Here is a 20,986-nt window from a genome sequence, read left to right as displayed (position 1 = left end):
GAAACATGGGGTAACCTGCAGGGAGTGGCAGTTACTACCCTTAACAGAAACATGGGGTAACCTGCAGGGAGCGGCAGTTACTACCCTTAACAGAAACATGGGGGTAACCTGCAGGGAGCGGCAGTTACTATCCTTAACAGAAACATGGGGTAACCTGCAGGGAGTGGCAGTTACTGTCCTTAACAGAAACATGGGGTAACCTGCAGGGAGCGGCAGTTACTACCCTTAACAGAAACATGGGGGTAACCTGCAGGGAGTGGCAGTTACTACCCTTAACAGAAACATGGGGTAACCTGCAGGGAGCGGCAGTTACTACCCTTAACAGAAACATGGGGTAACCTGCAGGGAGTGGCAGTTACTGCCCTTAACAGAAACATGGGGGTAACCTGCAGGGAGCGGCAGTTACTATCCTTAACAGAAACATGGGGTAACCTGCAGGGAGTGGCAGTTACTGTCCTTAACAGAAACATGGGGTAACCTGCAGGGAGCGGCAGTTACTACCCTTAACAGAAACATGGGGGTAACCTGCAGGGAGTGGCAGTTACTACCCTTAACAGAAACATGGGGTAACCTGCAAGGAGTGGCAGTTACTACCCATAACAAAAACATGGGGGTAACCTGCAGGGAGCGGCAGTTACTGCCCTTAACAGAAACATGGGGTAACCTGCACAGAGCGACAGTTACTTCCCTTAACAGAAACATGGGGGTAACCTGCACGGAGCGGCAGTTACTGCCCTTAACAGAAACATGGGGGTAACCTGCACGGAGCGGCAGTTGCTACCCTTAACAGAAACATGGGGGTAACCTGCAGGGAGCGGCAGTTACTGCCCTTAACAGAAACATGGGGTAACCTGCACGGAGCGGCAGTTAGTACCCTTAACAGAAACATGGGGGTAACCTGCAGGGAGCGGCAGTTACTACCCTTAACAGAAACATGGGGGTAACCTGCAGAGAGCGGCAGTTACTACCCTTAACAGAAACATGGGGTAACCTGCACGGAGCGGCAGTTAGTACCCTTAACAGAAACATGGGGGTAACCTGCAGGGAGCGGCAGTTACTACCCTTAACAGAAACATGGGGGTAACCTGCACGGAGCGGCAGTTACTACCCTTAACAGAAACATGGGGGTAACCTGCACAGAGCGGCAGTTACTACCCTTAACAGAAACATGGGGGTAACCTGCAGGGAGCGGCAGTTATTACCCTTAACAGAAACATGGGGTAACCTGCAGGGAGCGGCAGTTACTGCCCTTAACAGAAACATGGGGGTAACCTACACGGAGCGGAAGTTACTGCCCTTAACAGAAACATGGGGGTAACCTGCCCGGAGCGGCAGTTACTGCCCTTAACAGAAACATGGGGTAACCTGCACGGAGCGGCAGTTACTACCGTTAACAGAAACATGGGGTAACCTGCACGGAGCGGCAGTTGCTACCATGATTAACTTGCTATTCAGACTGGATGGACTATTTGGTCTTTTTCTGCCGTCATTGTTATGTTTCCTTTCCAGGCCTTCTCAATGCCACTTTGAAATTTCTATGTATTGATAAGATACCAGCCTGGGGCTCTAACAAAGTCCAGCATAAGAGCGCCTCAGTTTACTTAGAGTCGCGTTAACAAGGGTGATTAAGGTGAGTAAAGGAGCTTGGGGGTTTGCTTTGGTGGTTTTTCTGGAAGGATGCACTGCAGACCCAGGGGCCAGGAGACTATGACTGATTATTTCTTCAGTACCGCAAGGCAAGTTACACTCAGATGCTGTCCCCAGAGAGCTTACAATCTAAGGGCCTCATTTGCTGAGCATTTCCCCCAGTCACAGAATGGGAGAACAGCCTTAGTAAATCAGGCCCTGAGGCAATGGGAGATGAAGCCACTCGCCCAAGGTCACAAGCAGCAGCAGCAGCAGCAGCAGCAGCAGTAGGATTTGAAGTCTGCCCGCACCTCTAACTGCTAGGCCTCTGCACTCTTTACAAAATCATCTCAACTTCGGGCCCACCCAACATCGGGGAAAAACCAGGAGAAACCTCTACGGTCAAGAAAGTAAGTGGAAAATAACTGAAATAACGCAAGAAGTGCAATTTGCTATGCACCCGGGAGGGGAAAGACGTCTGCCAGCCAGCGGCTCACATCGCTCCACAGGTCTGGCTCTTCACAGGTGTGCACACAGGTAAAGCTGCTTCACTTTCCCCTGGCAGGAGGTGACTCACCTGCAGGGCCTCGCAGGCCTGCTCCGCCGTCAGTGTCTCTTTAATGAACTCCACACACAGCTGTAAAACAAAGCAGAGACAGGAAACACTGCAGCACATGTCCTGGCCAAGGTCCGCTGCGCTTATCATCAAGAAGGATCCTGCATATTCAGCAGGTGCTCCTCCTCTCAGGGGTCCCCATTACAGTCAGGTGAAATCCCCTTCTGAAGGTGTACAGAGCAATGTCAGCCCCCGTCTTCTGCTGGCCTCCCACCCCCTCTCAGTAACTGTCTGAATGCGGTGAGAAATCCCCAAAGTTTCGCATTGGGTGATGAGTAATGCCAAATCATAACAGCACAGAAAGTTAGGGGCTTTATTTTGGCAATTTCTTTACCATGCTCAGCTTTATCACATTCTCCTGACAGGGGTGGCAGATGATGCACGCTGATACCACAGAAACCAGTAATTGTTCAGTGGTTTAACTGGTTTCAGTGATAAAGAAAAAAATAATGAAATTATCTCTCTCTCTCTCTGGTTCCTTTATATTGGACTAACTTAATGCATTTCTTGAGCAGTTCCCAAGAGCTAAAACTCTCTTCTTCGGGTCAGAACACAAGGAGGCCATTATCAGAAAATACAGAGGAATGATGAAAGGCATCCAGTGATAGTGTGAAGAGGAAAGGGCCTGGCAGGGATTGCTGGGTGAGCAGGAGGAGGCAGGCGCTATCGTTTTATAAGAAGCCCGGGTCTTTGCCGAGCTCTTTTCTGTCAGTTCCAAAGTGTGTGATCATTTTATACCACCTGCCACCTTCTGATCGCACCGCAGTCCTCCTCAGCCCTCCACCCCCCTTTCCCCTGGATGCCTTTTATGATTTGCTTATATTTTCTGGTAATGTCACCTTCCCTTCCTCGGGTCAGAAGGGAAACCTAGTCCAGAAATGTACTGAGTGAGCCCAACAGAAAGGGATCCCCTTACTCTATTTCTGATAAAGGAAACGCCTTCCTCCCTCCTTCATTTCCAGCGCCTCTGTGGTCACAGCAGAAATAACTCAGAGGAGTTCCCCGAGTATCCCACCTCCCACACCAGGGACCCGGGCTCCGGCGCCTTCGTCACCGCACTTTCCAGTTTGCACACAGTGACGTCTCAGGGGTTATTAGTCCTGGATTTAGGCACCGGCAACAGAGGCGATTGCCTAGGGGGTGAAAGAGGAGTGGAACTGTGCCAAGGGGGAGCCTGCTCTAGCATCTACGTCAGAGGGGCGCTGCTCTGTGGGGTGCTGCAGGGTAAGGGGCTCCCCCCCCCATGCCTGGTTAATAATCCATCTCTTCTCTAGGCATTAATAATCTGGCTCGGGGTCTCGGGCACCTCCTTGACCTCAGGGTACATTTCATTCTCGCAAAAACACAGCAGGAAATATAAAGAGAGTCATTTCAACAACAGCAACAACATGTAGATGAACACCTCACCCAGAAATGGCGAGAGAGGCAACTTAAAGATGAAAGAATGATAACTTTCAGGAAGACGGCTCACAGTAAGCTGAGAAAAAAATGGAAAAGCAGATTCTGTAGTACAGAACTGGAGATGGCTCCAACCATAACTCCCCGGGGATTCCTCCCTGTTTTATATCCCCTCCCACGGACTGGGGCGCCTTCTGAGATCTGGCCACCAGGTGTCGCAGGTGAGCAATGACCGTCTCTGTCCCTCTCCACAATATTTCCACCCCTAGCAAGCATCCAACCCAGGCCCTTCAGCACGGCAGTGCCCGAAAATAAAGGGACACTGCAAAAACAGAGAGAGAGAGAGGAGATCTGAAGAAAAACCAGAAGGGAGGTACTGGAATAGCCAAGAAGCCCCAGAAGAAAGGTGAAAGAACAGCGAAGGAGCCCCAGATCCGAGGTGAGGGGTAATGGGGAGCTACATCAGGGAATGAGGATGAAAGCAGCACAAGGCAGGCCAGAAAGCAGAGGAAAAGTAGGCCTTGGTGGAAATGGAGATATATATATATATATATGTTGGAGTCCAAAACTACCTAAGATAAATCTGATACTCAAAAATAGAAACAAAGGAACATGACAGCAGAAAAAGACCGTAGGGCCCATCCAGTCTGCCCATCCACCCAATTAATGTAGCATTACAATTCCCGTCACTCCCTCAGAGATCCCCTGCGCTTATCCCAGGCTTTCCTGAATTCAGATCCTGTCCTTGTCTCCACCTCTTCCATTGGGAGGCCGTTCCACGCATCCCCCACCCTCTCTGTAAGGAAATATTTCCTAAGATTACTCCTGAGTCTGCCCCCTTTCACCCTCATCCCATAACCCCTCATTCTGGAGCCTCCTTTCCATGGACACCTTTGAGATATCTGAATGTCTCTATCCTATCTCCCCTATCTCTTACCTTTCCTCCAGGGTATCCATGTTTAGATCTTTAAGTCTCTCCCCCTATGCTTTAGAACAAAGACCACTGACCATGTTAGCAGCCTCCCTCTGGAGCGACTCCATCCTGTTTATATCCTATTGAAGGTGGGGTCTCCAGAACTGGACTCAGTATCCCAAGTGAGGCCTCACCAGGGACCTGCACAGGGGCAATATCTCCTCCCTTTCTCTGCTGACCCTTCCTCTCCCTGTGCAGCCGAGCAGCTTTCTGGCATTTTACGCATAGGGAGAGGAAGGGTCAGCAGAAAAAGGGAGATGATATTGCCCCAGTTTAGATCCCTGGAGAGACCTCATTGGAATTCTCCCTTGGGGAGTCACAAAACTGTGGTAATTGTCCCTGCCACTTTGTGATTCCTTACAGTTAAATACCACAGTGGTAACTGCACCCCAAAACAATGTGCGATGGCTGCTGGCCCTTCCCCTCAAAAGTAATGAAAACCCCCAGGGTCGTCGTCCCCCTCACTGCCCCTGGAGGCAGCCCATTGTAAAAATAAAAGAAAAAGAAATGTTTTACATCAGAGCCAGGCCCCACCTTCAGCCCCCTACATAACAAACGCTTGCTCACAAAATTACCCCCGGTGGTCCAGGTGCACCTTCCAGGCTCTGGGCCTGGCGGCAGCCATTTTTCTAAACGCCCCCATCACATGTATGGGAATTGATACGCACACTGCAGAGGCTTTCACGTACCTCGCGTTATCCCCGGGTTAGGCCCTTCTGCTTGCACTCTTATCACAATTTCAGAGAAACCACACGCACGCCTTCCACTTGCTGGCTGAGAGGGGCATAAACGAGTTTCTGAAGAAGTCAACAACCCAAACCCCACTCCAGGAGAGAGGGGGCGCCAGCATGGCCAAGGGGCCGACTTTTGCTGGGCAAAATTTAAAAAAAAAGCTAAATATATCTATTTCTAACACATAACTGAAGAATTTGCTAACAAAAAAGCTGGGAAAGCCTTCTTAAATAAATACAAATTATTTGGGGCATTTAGAAAAGGATTTCTCTTATTAAGTATCACATCAGCACCTTACATAGGGGCCTAATTCCTGCTCTCTGGCCCTGCCAAACGCACACCGGGACTCCTCCTCTTAACCGGTGTGCACCTGTTACCGGACCACGTCCAATGGCTGTGAAACGTGCCCTGCACGAGAAGGCAAATCTCTTGTCAGCGAGACTCGAGCAATGCAGCTGCCCTTCTAAAAGCAAACTCTTCTCACCCCCATGCACCAAAGGTATCAAGGCTGCTACCCAAGGAGCCGACCTGAACCTCAGTCCCCACAAACCAAGTCACATGGATGCCATGATTTATTCTGCATGAGAACGTGAGCTGAGAGGGAAACTTGGTGCGACCGAGGGCACAGCTTACGCACAAGGTTTGCACTGCTGCCCAAAGATCGCCTTGAGAACTGATTTCCTTTCAGGGTTTCTTAAAAATGGGTTTACACCTTACCTTTGGAAGTGGGCTTACAAAACTTGCTACAAGATTTGCCATTGAATTAGCAATAGGATTTACCCACGTACGTCTACTTTATGTGATAAATGGCTTTTGAAAATGGCTATGATAGTAGTTACAGTTACCCGTGTATATCCTTTGAAAATTCACCTGTTTGGTTTTTAGAAAAGCATGAATCCAGCACAGAAAGATGAAGAGCACATCTCCATCACAACCCCAGGCCGGCATCATACTGGTACACGCAAAGCATGAATACAGCACAGACAGCTGAAGAGCGGATCTTCATCAGAGCCCCATGCAGGAGTCTCACTGATACATGTAAAGCATGAATACAGCACAGAGAGCTGAAGAGCAGATCTTCATCAAAGCCCCCTGCAGGGGTCACACTGATACATGTAAAGCATGAATACAGCAGACAGCTGAAGGGTGGATCTTCATCAGAGCCCCATGCAGGGGTCACACTGTTACATGTAAAGCATGAATACAGCACAGAGAGCTGAAGGGTGGATCTTCATCAAAGCCCCATGCAGGAGTCTCACTGATACATGTAAAGCATGAATACAGCACAGAGAGCTGAAGAGCAGATCTTCATCAAAGCCCCCTGCAGGGGTCACACTGATACATGTAAAGCATGAATACAGCAGACAGCTGAAGAGCAGATCTTCATCAGAGCCCCATGCAGGAGTCTCACTGTTACATGTAAAGCACGAATACAGCACAGACAGCTGAAGGGTGGATCTTCATCAGAGCCCCATGCATGACATGTAGACGCCTAGGAATGGCTCCCCACATCCAGCTGGAAGGATGTAGTGTGTGGAAGCCCGAGCATGCTTTTAGCCGGTCAGAAGCCAATTACCCAGATAAATGGCTTTGAAAATGTTCTTTCTAAAGCTGGTGACAGGAAAGATGTGAGACTTAGAAATAAGCCCAGAAGAGGAAGGAACAGAGCAAGCTTTATCTCCTGATTCTGGGTCAGGCTGAAAGCAGAGCAGAGGTCCTCCCCCACTGCCTTGTGAGAATCAGCAGCTCTGTAAGTCAGGAGATGAATGAAAGGCAAACAAACTTCCTGAAAATCTAAGCAAATCTGTGGCCCTGAGACAGGAAGTCCCATGAAAGGGTCCCATTATGTAAGCACAGATATAATATTAGGGCTGCGCTGCTGCCAGTGCTGACATCACCGCCACGCTGCTGCTGTACGGAGGTCCTGAGGCACAGTGGCAGGAACCCTGCCTATTCTTGCAACCAAATGCCAAGAAAACATGTGAGAGCAGCAGGAGAGTTTATCTGGGATTACATAATGGGGCTGTCTGTGAATGCAGACCTTCCGCCTGCTCTCACTCCCTGTGCTCTGACTTCATTTGTCAGAATCCGGATCATCACCGAGGTTAGCACCTATTTCAATGTACCAATGGATGAGGCACTTTACCCCCTGCGCCTCAGTTCTAATCCCAGCTCTGCCCCCCACTCGCTGTGCGACTCTGGATGAGGCACTTTACCCCCCTGCGCCTCAGTTCCAATCCCAGCTCTGCCCCCACTCTCTGTGCGACTCTGGATGAGGCACTTTACCCCCCTGCGCCTCAGTTCTAATCCCAGCTCTGCCCCCCACTCTCTGCGTGACTCTGGATGAGGCACTTTACCCCCCTGTGAGTTAGTTCTAATCCCAGATCTGCCCCTGACTCTCTGCGTGACTCTGGATGAGGCACTTTACCCCCCTGTGAGTTAGTTCTAATCCCAGATCTGCCCCGACTCTCTGCGTGACTCTGGATGAGGCACTTTACCCCCCTGTGCCTCAGTTCTAATCCCAGCTCTGCCCTTGGACAAGTCATTCTTGGGAATTTTCAAAGTTAAACTAACTTGTCTGAAAACTGAGCCTCGCCTACCTGGCCTTGCACTGCATGCACACTTTCAGCAGGGAGCAGACTTGCTTTGATTCTCAGATCTCCTTTGCCCACAGATACTTCTCACCCGTAGCCCATGAAGACAACTTTCCAAGGGCCACTCCCTGGGAGCTTTCCCGTTGGTGCAAGGTCTGCAGGTGAAAAGTACAAGTGGACTTTGCAGCTGTGCCCCCTGTGCTTCACTTCTAACCCATCCTGCTAGGAGCTGAAATTTCTCTCTGTGCCTGTAACAGGACCTCTTCCCGGTTCTTCTTCCAGATAGGTTTTTTCTTTACCAGAGGTTTAAGCCTCAGCTTTTGGCAATGGTTGGAATATCATCGTAGCCGCAGAGGGTCAGGTGGCAGGGTGCTAATCCCCCATAATCACAATGTCTTCCGTCCACAGCCCTGAGTATGTGGTAGATATTCTACAACACATCCTGGCTTCACTGCAGAGACCCTGCAGTACAGACTCTACAACACATCCTGGCTTCACTGCAGAGACCTTGCAGTACAGACTCTACAACACATCCTGGCTTCACTGCAGAGACCCTGCAGTACAGATTCTACAACACATCCTGGCTTCACTGCAGAGACCTTGCAGTACAGACTCTACAACACATCCTGGCTTCACTGCAGAGACCCTGCAGTACAGATTCTACAACACATCCTGGCTTCACTGCAGAGACCTTGCAGTACAGATTCTACAACACATCCTGGCTTCACTGCAAAGACCTTGCAGTACAGATTCTACAACACATCCTGGCTTCACTGCAGAGACCCTGCGGTACAGACTCTACAACACATCCTGGCTTCACTGCAGAGACCCTGCGGTACAGATTCTACAACACATCCTGGCTTCACTGCAGAGACCTTGCGGTACAGACTCTACAACACATCCTGGCTTCACTGCAGAGACCCTGCGGTACAGACTCTACAACACATCCTGGCTTCACTGCAGAGACCCTGCGGTACAGACACTACAACACATCCTGGCTTCACTGCAGAGACCCTGCGGTACAGACTCTACAACACATCCTGGCTTCACTGCAGAGACCCTGCGGTACAGATTCTACAACACATCCTGGCTTCACTGCAGAGACCCTGCGGTACAGATTCTACAACACATCCTGGCTTCACTGCAGAGACCTTGCAGTACAGACACTACAACACATCCTGGCTTCACTGCAGAGACCCTGCGGTACAGACTCTACAACACATCCTGGCTTCACTGCAGAGACCTTGCAGTACAGACACTACAACACATCCTGGCTTCACTGCAGAGACCCTGCGGTACAGATTCTACAACACATCCTGGCTTCACTGCAGAGACCCTGCGGTACAGACTCTACAACACATCCTGGCTTCACTGCAGAGACCTTGCAGTACAGACACTACAACACATCCTGGCTTCACTGCAGAGACCCTGCGGTACAGATTCTACAACACATCCTGGCTTCACTGCAGAGACCTTGCGGTACAGATTCTACAACACATCCTGGCTTCACTGCAGAGACCTTGCGGTACAGATACTACAACACATCCTGGCTTCACTGCAGAGACCTTGCAGTACAGATACTACAACACATCCTGGCTTCACTGCAGAGACCTTGCAGTACAGATTCTACAACACATCCTGGCTTCACTGCAGAGACCTTGCAGTACAGATTCTACAACACATCCTGGCTTCACTGCAGAGACCTTGCAGTACAGCATCTGTTGAGCAAAAGTCCCCTAAGATCCATCGAATCACCACCCCACAAGGAGGCCAGGCCCCTGCCGGTGAAAGGTCAAGAGGGGAAGAGGTGTATGAGAGAGCAGAGGCTGGGGAACGTGTATTAGGCACTCAGCCCTCCTTCCCTGTGAAGAAGAGCAGGCCCAGGCTTAGGAGCCTGCTTCTGATACATTTTCAGTCTAATAACTCAGCTTCCTAGCTATGGCTGAAATTTTGCCATCATGTGGGCAGGAGCAATGGAAAAAAAGGATCAAAAGATAAAAATCCTTCTTTATTGTCCACAAACAAAAAGGAGAACATCAGAAACTCTTCGAGGGCAACTTTCAAAGGGGCCGAGCGCACTTTTAACCCGTGGCTGGACGCGCGTCCACAGCCCCTTATGCTATAAGGGGATTAGCGCATCCAACGCACCACGAAATTAATAGCGCTCAGCACATGTAAATGCATGTTGATGAGGCTATTAGTTATTCACCCCACATGCAAAAAAAAAAAAAAAGTGCATCCAATCCGCACGTTTTTACGCTCAGAAACGTGTACAGAAAATACTGCTTTTCTGTGCATCCTCCGACCTAGTATCGTGGCGAGATTGTCGAAGGAACGAAAAGTTTAAAAGATTAAATAAATAAAGTGCCGGCGGTCCGTTTTCTGAACCCGCAGCCGTGCGCCAGTCAGGGAAACCTGCGCCAATAAATCCAGCGTCCGTTTTCTCAGCTCCCTGACAGCTGACCTCTCCTGGGCACCCGCTGCCAAGGAGGCGTTAGGGGCGCACAATCGACTCTCCTTGGCAGCACGACCCCTAATTTATTAAATATTGCATGGCGCCCCCAGGAGAGGAGCCTGGGCGCGTGTTCGGAAACGCCGCACTTTCACTGCATCGGCCCCGAAGCGTCTGCACAGGGACGAAGCCCACGTACACGGTGTTCCCCAAACGCTCGGCAGCAAAGCACCTGCAGGCTTTCATGGGAAGCTGACCCCGATCGCGTACTTCTGCCGGAAAGATCTGAAAATGCCATCTGCGGGTGCGCATCTCCCCGACCCAAAGCCCCGCAGGGACGCAGCTGCACAGAGAAACCGACGGTGCCCAGTACAGAGGCATCCATGCAGTGCACATCCATGCACTGCACATCCGTGCACTGCACATCCGTGCACTGCACAGTCTCCTGATGGCAAAGCGTGATGCAACGTCCGATGGTTTCAGGCAAGGGGGAGGGGGAGGGGGGGTTTCCATCAGCCTAGGAGTGAAAGTATATGGAGGCTTTCAGCAGGTGTACTTTATGCTAATTTACAATGAGAAACGCTCTTCTCTTTCACAATTAGCATGAAGCCTGCATGTTGAGTGTGCTCAGCTGAAGGGGGGCAGGGAATTAGCCCACGAACTTGTGAAAATGTCATGAACGTGCACTAACTTCCCTCCCCTGACCTGAACACAGCTCAGAAACACCTCCTCGCAGCCTGCTTCAAGGCACACGTGCTGTGGAAGCCCGGGCGGGCTTGCAGGTAGCCAGACTACCCGAGTGACTGCTCTCTACTGTGCACGGACAGAGCCACCAGGTGCACCCACAGCGTCAAAGGCCCAGTCTAGGGATGCAGCAGGAACGCCCTGTGCACTCTCCTACCTCAAAAGCCCGGAAAGATGATCAAACGAACCTTCCCCAGCAGTCTGAGCGGCCGGCCATGGACCCAGAACCGGTGAGGAAGGGCGAAGCACAGCAGCGTTGTTAATGCTGAGAGCTTCACCTCTCCCTGCAGGCCTGAGTACTGCCCCAGACAGGAGCCCAGCACTTTTCCCCTGAATAAAGAGCTCTGCACCATTCTGTCCTAGCAGGATTCAAGTTACTGTAAGGAGATCTGCATTGCCGCTCAGACTGGGAAACCCATATTTATAGGATAATCTTTCCAGGAAGAACAATACTGGGAGTAACCTGAGCTCACAAAGCACCTTTCATCTGAACAGAAAGAGCTGTTCCAAACCCCACAGACTTCCTGAAGAGGGAGAGAGAGAAGCACAGGACCCGAGGACAGGGAGGACCGCAAAGCCCATCTAAGTGTATTGGGTCTTCCTGTTGCAAAGCCACAGGAGCCCACTTGTGATCTGCAGCTTCACCCCCACTATCCCAGGCCTTACTGAACTCTGTTACTGTCCTTGTGTGCACCACCTACCCTGGGAGGTGACTCCATGCATCCACCTCCAGCGTTTACCCTCCTAGACCCCAAAAGATTCCAACAGGATGGGGAAAAGGAATATTTCTATGATTACTATTACTAGAAAATTACACTTGGGTAAACTGGAGGATAATGTGAGTTGGCCAACATTTCCCAGGACCTGGAAGAAAAAGTGGATTTATCTAGGATAAGACAAAGTGGACTCTACTTCAACAGATGCAAGCTTTAGAGGACAGACCCTGCCCTGGAAAGCCTCAATAAACTGATTAGTGTATAAGGTGCCACCCGCCTGCAGTCAGAAAGCCACTGGCAGAGAGCAGTCTTGGGCTGAGAACCAGGGCTCAAATCCTCCATCCCCCACTGACACTCCATGGGACCTTGGGCAAGTCACGGTCTTCTGTTGCCTCAGGTGTGCAAGGTCAAATGTTAGCTGCCTGAAGTCTAAGAATAATGGAAGCTGCCCTGAGCATTACTTAGAAAGATGGGCTAAAGATCAAACAAACAAATCAGACCGTAGGATGTGCCAGGGTGCGGTGGCAGCGAGGGTACGACAGGTGCTGTGCTCGGGAGGTAGACACAGGCACCTCAAGGCATCTCTAACTGCACCTGAACTTTCCGAGTCCTCGCATGATCTGCTTTCCTTGCTGGTCCTTACAGAAGTCACTGCTAGTCTGGGGCGGGAGCTGCAGATGCCCTCCAGGTGTGCATCACACTCCAGTGAGCATTAGGCAGGGAAACTTTTAGAGTTGTTTTTTTCATCACAGCACCAGGCTAAGCGGTGTTTCTCTTGAAAATGTGCAAGGTTCATTACTGGAGTCTTACTTCTATGTAAAACATTAAGCATGCATCACTCAACCATTTAAATATGAATTGGGCAAAAACTTACAGAATATTTTTTAATGGCAAATCAAAGAAATTCAGTTTGTCGGCTCCTTTCCCATTATCCAGTACCTCTTAGTCTAATGACTTCATTCTCTCACAGAGAGAATTGTAAGCTTTATGGGGTGGAATGGTTTAAATATTCCTGTTCCTTGTACTCGCCTGCCTGCAGATTCCTTTAGAAAAGGCAGCTATTTCCAGGCTGTGAAACACCTGCAGAGGGGAAGACTCCAGCACTCTCACTGAGTCACTGGGCAATAGGCCTATCCTTAGCAGCAAATTACAGGAAAGGAAGGTGAGTCACAGGCAGCTGAGGGGTGGATGAGAACGGGGCCTCGAGTGAACTCCAGAGCCAGCACTAGACTGCAGGTCTCCTCGCTCCCAGGGGCACGGGTAACGCTACGATTCCATTCCTGTCTAGGGTTTTGACATTTGATGGACCAGCGCATGTGAAATTGTTTAACCCTAGTTTTCTGAAACAGGGGTCTTTGTAAGGAGACTTCACCCTCCCAGCACAGCTTTGCCTTGTCCCCGGTCATTCCTTCTACTTTCCCATAGGCGTCATTCAGACAAACTGTAGCTCCCTGCACCTTCTGGCGCTGTACAAGGGCAGACTCCTGTTCCTACTGAGAGGCTTTAGGAGAATCTCTTCCTGCAACATCTGTCGAGAGAGAGACTTGGTCTGCACCAAACTTTCTTCTCCCCTGCTGCACCCAGCTCCCCCCATGCTCTTCTGGTTTCACACTGGTACCATCGCATTAAGAGTAACCGCACTTGTGGTAGACTTTTCTCGTCCCTGCTGGGGCAAAACCTGCTTACAAAATATTCTTTAATAAAATCCTGCACCTGAGAGAATGAGAACCAAGTTTCCTCTCCTGGGCAGAAGGCATTTCAGGCCCACTCAGGGCAGGACGACACTGTCACCCACTTCTATAGCAACAGTAAACAAACAGCCAGGAATGGAAGTTATTCAGGCATTTAGGAGAGAGATAAAGTATTAAATGGTTTAACAAGCAAACAGTAGGTAAAAGATTAACCATTGAGTCCTTTAATAGGGAACCCAGGATAGTCTCACGCCAGCCTGTGGCCGATGCCAGATTCCCCTTTCCCTGTGGGCTGCATGGTTCCCTGGGACCACCTTGCCTGGGGAGTGTGCAGGCACGAGAGGGGTGTGCACAGTTGAGGAAGGCCCTTTGTGCATTTATCATTTGCACGGTTAACGTTATAGGTGACACTTACATCCTTAGCAGTGACAGACCCCCGGGAAGGAGGCAGCGTAGCACTGTGGTGATACGGGGCTGATGACAAGCGGTCAGGAGGAGGCCTCAGCCTTAAGGCCAACCACAAGAAAACAGGAAGTGGTCTGAGCACTGCAGCTACGCCAGGCAGAGAAAGAGGAGGCAATGGGATCAGCTTCCGCGCCACACGGGCAGAAGCAGAAGACACAGCACGAGACTACGTATCAGTATCACAGCTGTCTCAAGGACAGGAGGATGGACTCGGACAGATGGACAGAAGCGGTTGCTACTGTTCAGTGAGAGAGTCTGCCGAGGGAAAGTGAATGAGAGGGGACTGCTTGGGACCAGGGATAGACAGAGCATGAGAAGTAAATGGGTTGCCAGATGAGAGAGACTGCAATAAAGAAAGAGACAGTACTGAGTAGTGGGGTTGCCAGGCCAGTTTTTGTCTGCATATTTCTGTTTCTAACCTGTGCTCCTTATTCCAGATTTGGTGAGAGTCTGCCCGCATTTCGGTTGTGTGACAGCAGTGAGGGATTCTGCTAGCGTAGCTCCTGTGTCGCAGTCTATAGGAGATGTATCCATCCCGTCTTCTTTTCAGGGGGCAAGGCTCTCAAACCCTTCCCCATATTTTGGCTGGGATTAAGCACAGTCACTAGGATGAACATGTCACCCAACCATACACACCAGTACCATCAGCACATCTGCAAACTTCCTCACCACTACCAATCACTTCCTTACAGAGACGAGGAGGACTCTGCCCACCCAACCGTACACACCGGTACCATCAGCACATCTGCAAACTTCCTCACCGCTACCAATCACTTCCATACAGAGACGAGGAGGACTCTCCCCACCCAACCGTACACACCGGTACCATCAGCACATCTGCAAACTTCCTCACCGCTACCAATCACTTCCTTACAGAGACGAGGAGGACTCTCCCCACCCAACCGTACACACCGGTACCATCAGCACATCTGCAAACTTCCTCACCGCTACCAATCACTTCCATACAGAGACGAGGAGGACTCTGCCCACCCAACCGTACACACCGGTACCATCAGCACATCTGCAAACTTCCTCACCGCTACCAATCACTTCCATATAGAGACGAGGGACTCTGCCCACCCAACCGTACACACCGGTACCATCAGCACATCTGCAAACTTCCTCACCACTACCAATCACTTCCATACAGAGACGAGGAGGACTCTCCCCACCCAACCGTACACACCGGTACCATCAGCACATCTGCAAACTTCCTCACCGCTCCCAATCACTTCCATACAGAGACGAGGAGGACTCTCCCCACCCAACCGTACACACCGGTACCATCAGCACATCTGCAAACTTCCTCACCGCTCCCAATCACTTCCATACAGAGACGAGGGACTCTGCCCACCCAACCGTACACACCGGTACCATCAGCACATCTGCAAACTTCCTCACCGCTCCCAATCACTTCCATACAGAGACGAGGAGGACTCTCCCCACCCAACCGTACACACCGGTACCATCAGCACATCTGCAAACTTCCTCACCGCTCCCAGTCACTTCCATACAGAGACGAGGAGGACTCTGCCCACCCAACCGTACACACCGGTACCATCAGCACATCTGCAAACTTCCTCACCGCTCCCAATCACTTCCATACAGAGACGAGGAGGACTCTGCCCACCCAACCGTACACACCGGTACCATCAGCACATCTGCAAACTTCCTCACCGCTACCAATCACTTCCATACAGAGACGAGGAGGACTCTCCCCACCCAACCGTACACACCGGTACCATCAGCACATCTGCAAACTTCCTCACCGCTACCAATCACTTCCATACAGAGACGAGGAGGACTCTGCCCACCCAACCGTACACACCGGTACCATCAGCACATCTGCAAACTTCCTCACCGCTACCAATCACTTCCATACAGAGACGAGGAGGACTCTGCCCACCCAACCGTACACACCGGTACCATCAGCACATCTGCAAACTTCCTCACCGCTACCAATCACTTCCATACAGAGACGAGGAGGACTCTGCCCACCCAACCGTACACACCGGTACCATCAGCACATCTGCAAACTTCCTCACCGCTACCAATCACTTCCATATAGAGACGAGGGACTCTGCCCACCCAACCGTACACACCGGTACCATCAGCACATCTGCAAACTTCCTCACCGCTACCAATCACTTCCATACAGAGACGAGGAGGACTCTGCCCACCCAACCGTACACACCGGTACCATCAGCACATCTGCAAACTTCCTCACCGCTACCAATCACTTCCATATAGAGACGAGGAGGACTCTGCCCACCCAACCGTACACACCGGTACCATCAGCACATCTGCAAACTTCCTCACCGCTACCAATCACTTCCTTACAGAGACGAGGAGGACTCTGCCCACCCAACCGTACACACCGGTACCATCAGCACATCTGCAAACTTCCTCACCGCTACCAATCACTTCCATACAGAGACGAGGAGGACTCTGCCCACCCAACCGTACACACCGGTACCATCAGCACATCTGCAAACTTCCTCACCGCTACCAATCACTTCCATACAGAGACGAGGAGGACTCTGCCCACCCAACCGTACACACCGGTACCATCAGCACATCTGCAAACTTCCTCACCGCTACCAATCACTTCCATATAGAGACGAGGGACTCTGCCCACCCAACCGTACACACCGGTACCATCAGCACATCTGCAAACTTCCTCACCGCTCCCAATCACTTCCATACAGAGACGAGGAGGACTCTGCCCACCCAACCGTACACACCGGTACCATCAGCACATCTGCAAACTTCCTCACCGCTACCAATCACTTCCATATAGAGACGAGGAGGACTCTCCCCACCCAACCGTTCACACCGGTACCATCAGCACATCTGCAAAACTTCCTCACCGCTACCAATCACTTCCATATAGAGACGAGGAGGACTCTCCCCACCCAACCGTACACACCGGTACCATCAGCACATCTGCAAACTTCCTCACCACTACCAATCACTTCCATATAGAGACGAGGAGGACTCTCCCCACCCAACCGTTCACACCGGTACCATCAGCACATCTGCAAACTTCCTCACCGCTACCAATCACTTCCATATAGAGACGAGGAGGACTCTGCCCACCCAACCGTACACACCGGTACCATCAGCACATCTGCAAACTTCCTCACCGCTACCAATCACTTCCATACAGAGACGAGGAGGACTCTGCCCACCCAACCGTACACACCGGTACCATCAGCACATCTGCAAACTTCCTCACCGCTACCAATCACTTCCTTACAGAGACGAGGAGGACTCTCCCCACCCAACCGTACACACCGGTACCATCAGCACATCTGCAAACTTCCTCACCGCTACCAATCACTTCCTTACAGAGACGAGGAGGACTCTGCCCACCCAACCGTACACACCGGTACCATCAGCACATCTGCAAACTTCCTCACCGCTCCCAATCACTTCCATATATGCTAAAGCTGAGGGCCTTATTCTTTCCACGGGCAGAGAGCAGAGGAAGTCCTTTCTGATTCATCCCTCTATCCAGGTTTTGTCTTTTCTACATTTCTCTCCCTGTTTTCATCATGATCCAAGGTTTCTTCCTACCTGTACACAGTCACATTTCAAGTTCTGACAGAAAGTAAATTTTACTAGGGAAAGCCAACGCTGTAATTAGGAGAAGATCCCTAAGAACTAAAAAATGAAAGTTCAAAGTCAGATCTTTCCCAACCTTTAGATGTATCTCCATCTTCAAGAGGACTGCTGAAATGGATTGAGAGGACTTACCAAATTTAAATAACTGTCTTGGTGACATGAGGACAAAGGACTGATGTCTAAAACATACAGAAACAGACACAGGAGAGGTAGACATTCAAAAGCTATTTAGAAAGATCACCGAAAAGTTATCCGTCTAAATGGCTTAGGCTGCAACATTCGGCGACTTCACTGGCTAAATTGCAGCCGAATGACTCTTTATCCAGCTAGAATGTCACCGGATATGTTGGGGGCGTCCCTGGGGCAGGAGCACAGTTAGCTGCGCTGCAGACAGGTCTAAAGTTAACCGAATATTCCTATCCAGCTAATGTTTAAGATAGCCGGGTATAACCAGTGCTGCTCCCGCACCGAATATCCCGGGTAGGGGTACCTGACTAAATTAGCTAGCCAATCAGAGGCTGAATATGGACCCCATAGAACTACGACAGCAGAAGAGAACCACATGGCAGATCCAGCCTGTTCATCCATCCAGTATTATGAGACTTACACTGGCACCCAATAAAGGCTAGAGCCCAGTTTAGGATGCTAGCAATGGCTTTTCATGCCTTATGTGGTGGACCAGAGTATCTAGGCTATAAGTTAAGATCATATACACCAAAGTGGCAATTACAGTCAAGCCTGGGTGCTATGTTAATTGTTCCTTCTTTCAAAGAAATTAACAAGATGTCATTAAGGGTCAGAGCATTTTCTGTGCTAGCACCATTCATATCAGGATGGAAAAAAATCTCTCTTTTTGGAAGAAGGTAAAAACCTGGGTTTTTTAATCAGTTTGGATGATGTTTTCACACTGGCACAGCAGGACTTCAAGTTGTGGTTTTTGGGGGATTAAATACAGTATATGTAACTGGCAGCACTGATAATGTGGTTCTTTATATGTTTTAGTTATGCATGTTACTTGTTTTATTGTGCATTTTAAACTGCTCATCCCTTCGGACAGCACCGACTGGAGCAGGGGAAGCGGTTAAGGCAGCATTTTAAACACATAAGTTAGTCAGCGCTCACACTGCCTCAAATGCATGCAAATCTCTCACTCATATTCATTAGGGAAATCCTGAAAACCTGACTGATGTGCGGCCCTCAAGTTCCCCACCCCCTGATGGCTTCAGAACAGGAAGAGAGCACAGGCTGCTCGCCGCCTGCCCTGTGAAGCAAGGCCAGGCACTCAGCTCGCCCTCACACTCCAGGAAGAGTAATTATAACGCCAGGGCCATGCATCGGAAGCCGAGCAGGATTTTTACTAACATTTGCATTCTGCTCGACTGCCAGTTTTGATTTCTACGCCCCTTTTTCAGGTGTGGTGGCAGCTCCTAGTATCACCACACCCCTGTAACATCCACAACTTCCCAGTCCTTTAGTCACTTCTCTATGCCCGGGTGACTGAACAGCCAACATGGCATCAGAGGATCCTCACCCAGTCCTGCCAAGCTGTTTTATGGCGCTGACAGTGTGCACAGTGCAACGAAGAGCAGACAGTACAGGAAGACAAAATAATAAGATTACTACAGATTATGCAGGTGCAATACACTGGCGAGTTCTCAGTCTCAAAGAGCGATGCCTTACCAGCCCAATACAAAGCAGAGAGTACTGGGCGGCAGACTAAGGTACCTCGGAGATAAAGGTATATAGAGCTGAACACCAGATCTCCTAGCAGCCCCATGACTCTCGATCATTCTGAACTAATGCTTTTATTATTGAAATCTCCCATCCCATTAAGGGGGTAATTTTCCAGCTGTCCACTCTAATAGAAAGTCTGTGCATACTTGATAAGAACATAAGAGGGGCTATGCTGGGTCAGATCAAGGCTCATCGAGCCCAGCATTCTCTCTCCGACAGTGGCCCTCCAAGTTACAAGTACCTGGCAGATCCCCAATAGTTGACGCATTCCTTGTACCTCACGCCCAGGGATAAGCGCTGGTTTTCCCATATCTACCAGGTTAATAATAACTGTTCATAGACTTTTCCTTCAGAAATTCGTCCAAGCCTCATTTGAGCCCCCACTGTATTAGTTGCCTTGACCACGTTGTCTGAGCTTGTCTCTTTTACCTCTCTGCTAAACTCACTGACTTTGCACCATCCAAGGGAATTAAGGGACTGTTGGACCTTTCAATGCTTCTTTAGAGTCAGACGTGGCTCCAAAGGACTGGAGCCAGATGGAAGCAGACCCATCTCACAAAAGTGGAAAGAGGAGCCTGAAACCTGCAGGCCAGTGCCGTGTCTGGAAGCCAGCGGATTACAGCTGCCTCAAGAAGTAAAGTCTTATTAGATGAACCTGACTGAGGAGAGTGCTAGATGTACTGTACATAAATTTCAGTAAGGCCTTGGATGCCCTAAAGTGACTGATCGGGTTAGAAAATGGTGGAGGGGGCGGGGGCAACCAAGGGTAGAGGTAAATGGAGTTCAGTACAAGGAGAGGGCAGTTACTAGCAGGGTGCCTCAGGGATCGCTCCTTGGACCAGTTCGCTTCAACATTTTCATATTAGTGGTACTGCGGAAGGATTGTCAGGAAAGGTTTGCCTCTTTATGGATGATACTAAATTTTGCAACAGGGGAGACACCCTGGAAAGTGTAGAAAACATGAGGAGAGGTCCAGTGAAGCTTGAGGAGTGATCTAGAGTCCGGCAGCTAAGATTTAATGGTAAAATATGCAAGATTACATATTTGGGTTGCATAAACCCAAGGGAACAGGAAAACATAAGGAGTGATTTATTCACACCTTCAAAAAAGTCTAGTAAATTAACAAAAGATTGTCCGGTGCAAAACCCATGCTGACTCTCCCCCATTAATCCCTGTCTATCGAAAGTATGTGGTCAGTAATTTTGTTTTTAAGGATAGCTTCTACAATGTGGACCATAAATTCCAGGATTTCCCTGGAGCTCTTTTTTAAAGCTCGGTGTCACATGGGCACCTTCCAGTCTTCTGGTACCGCAAATCACCAAACACAGGTCTGACTTCCTTCAGAACTCTGGTTGAATACTATCTGGTGATTTGTTGGTTTTTAGTCCGTCAATCTGATTTATTACACAGTGATCTTGTTTAATTGCTCAAAATCATCGTCATTAAAAAATTGTTCTGGTGTGAGAATGACCCCAACATCTTCCTCAGTAAAAACACAGACAGTTTTTCTTCTATTTCTTTGTCCTCCCTGAGCACTCCTTTTGCCTTGGGGTCATCTAGTGGCCCAACTGACTCCCTCACAGGCATTTTGCTTCGAATGTATGGAAAAAAAATGGAA

General features: G+C 49.9%; 1 protein-coding gene across 1 annotated transcript in view; it reads right to left on the bottom strand.

Annotated features, from left to right (window-relative positions):
• LOC115100111 (BTB/POZ domain-containing protein 19-like) overlaps positions 1–20,986 on the bottom strand; it is a 74,278-nt gene that overhangs the window by 32,166 nt on the left and 21,126 nt on the right. Inside the window, 1 exon segment of the mRNA XM_029618332.1 lies at positions 2,204–2,263. Within this exon segment, the coding sequence (XP_029474192.1) occupies positions 2,204–2,263 (60 nt within the window).

The sequence above is a fragment of the Rhinatrema bivittatum genome, chromosome 10, assembly GCF_901001135.1.
Source record: "Rhinatrema bivittatum chromosome 10, aRhiBiv1.1, whole genome shotgun sequence".
Classification (NCBI taxonomy): Eukaryota; Metazoa; Chordata; class Amphibia; order Gymnophiona; family Rhinatrematidae; genus Rhinatrema; species Rhinatrema bivittatum.
This window is presented reverse-complemented; position numbering and strand designations above follow the sequence as displayed.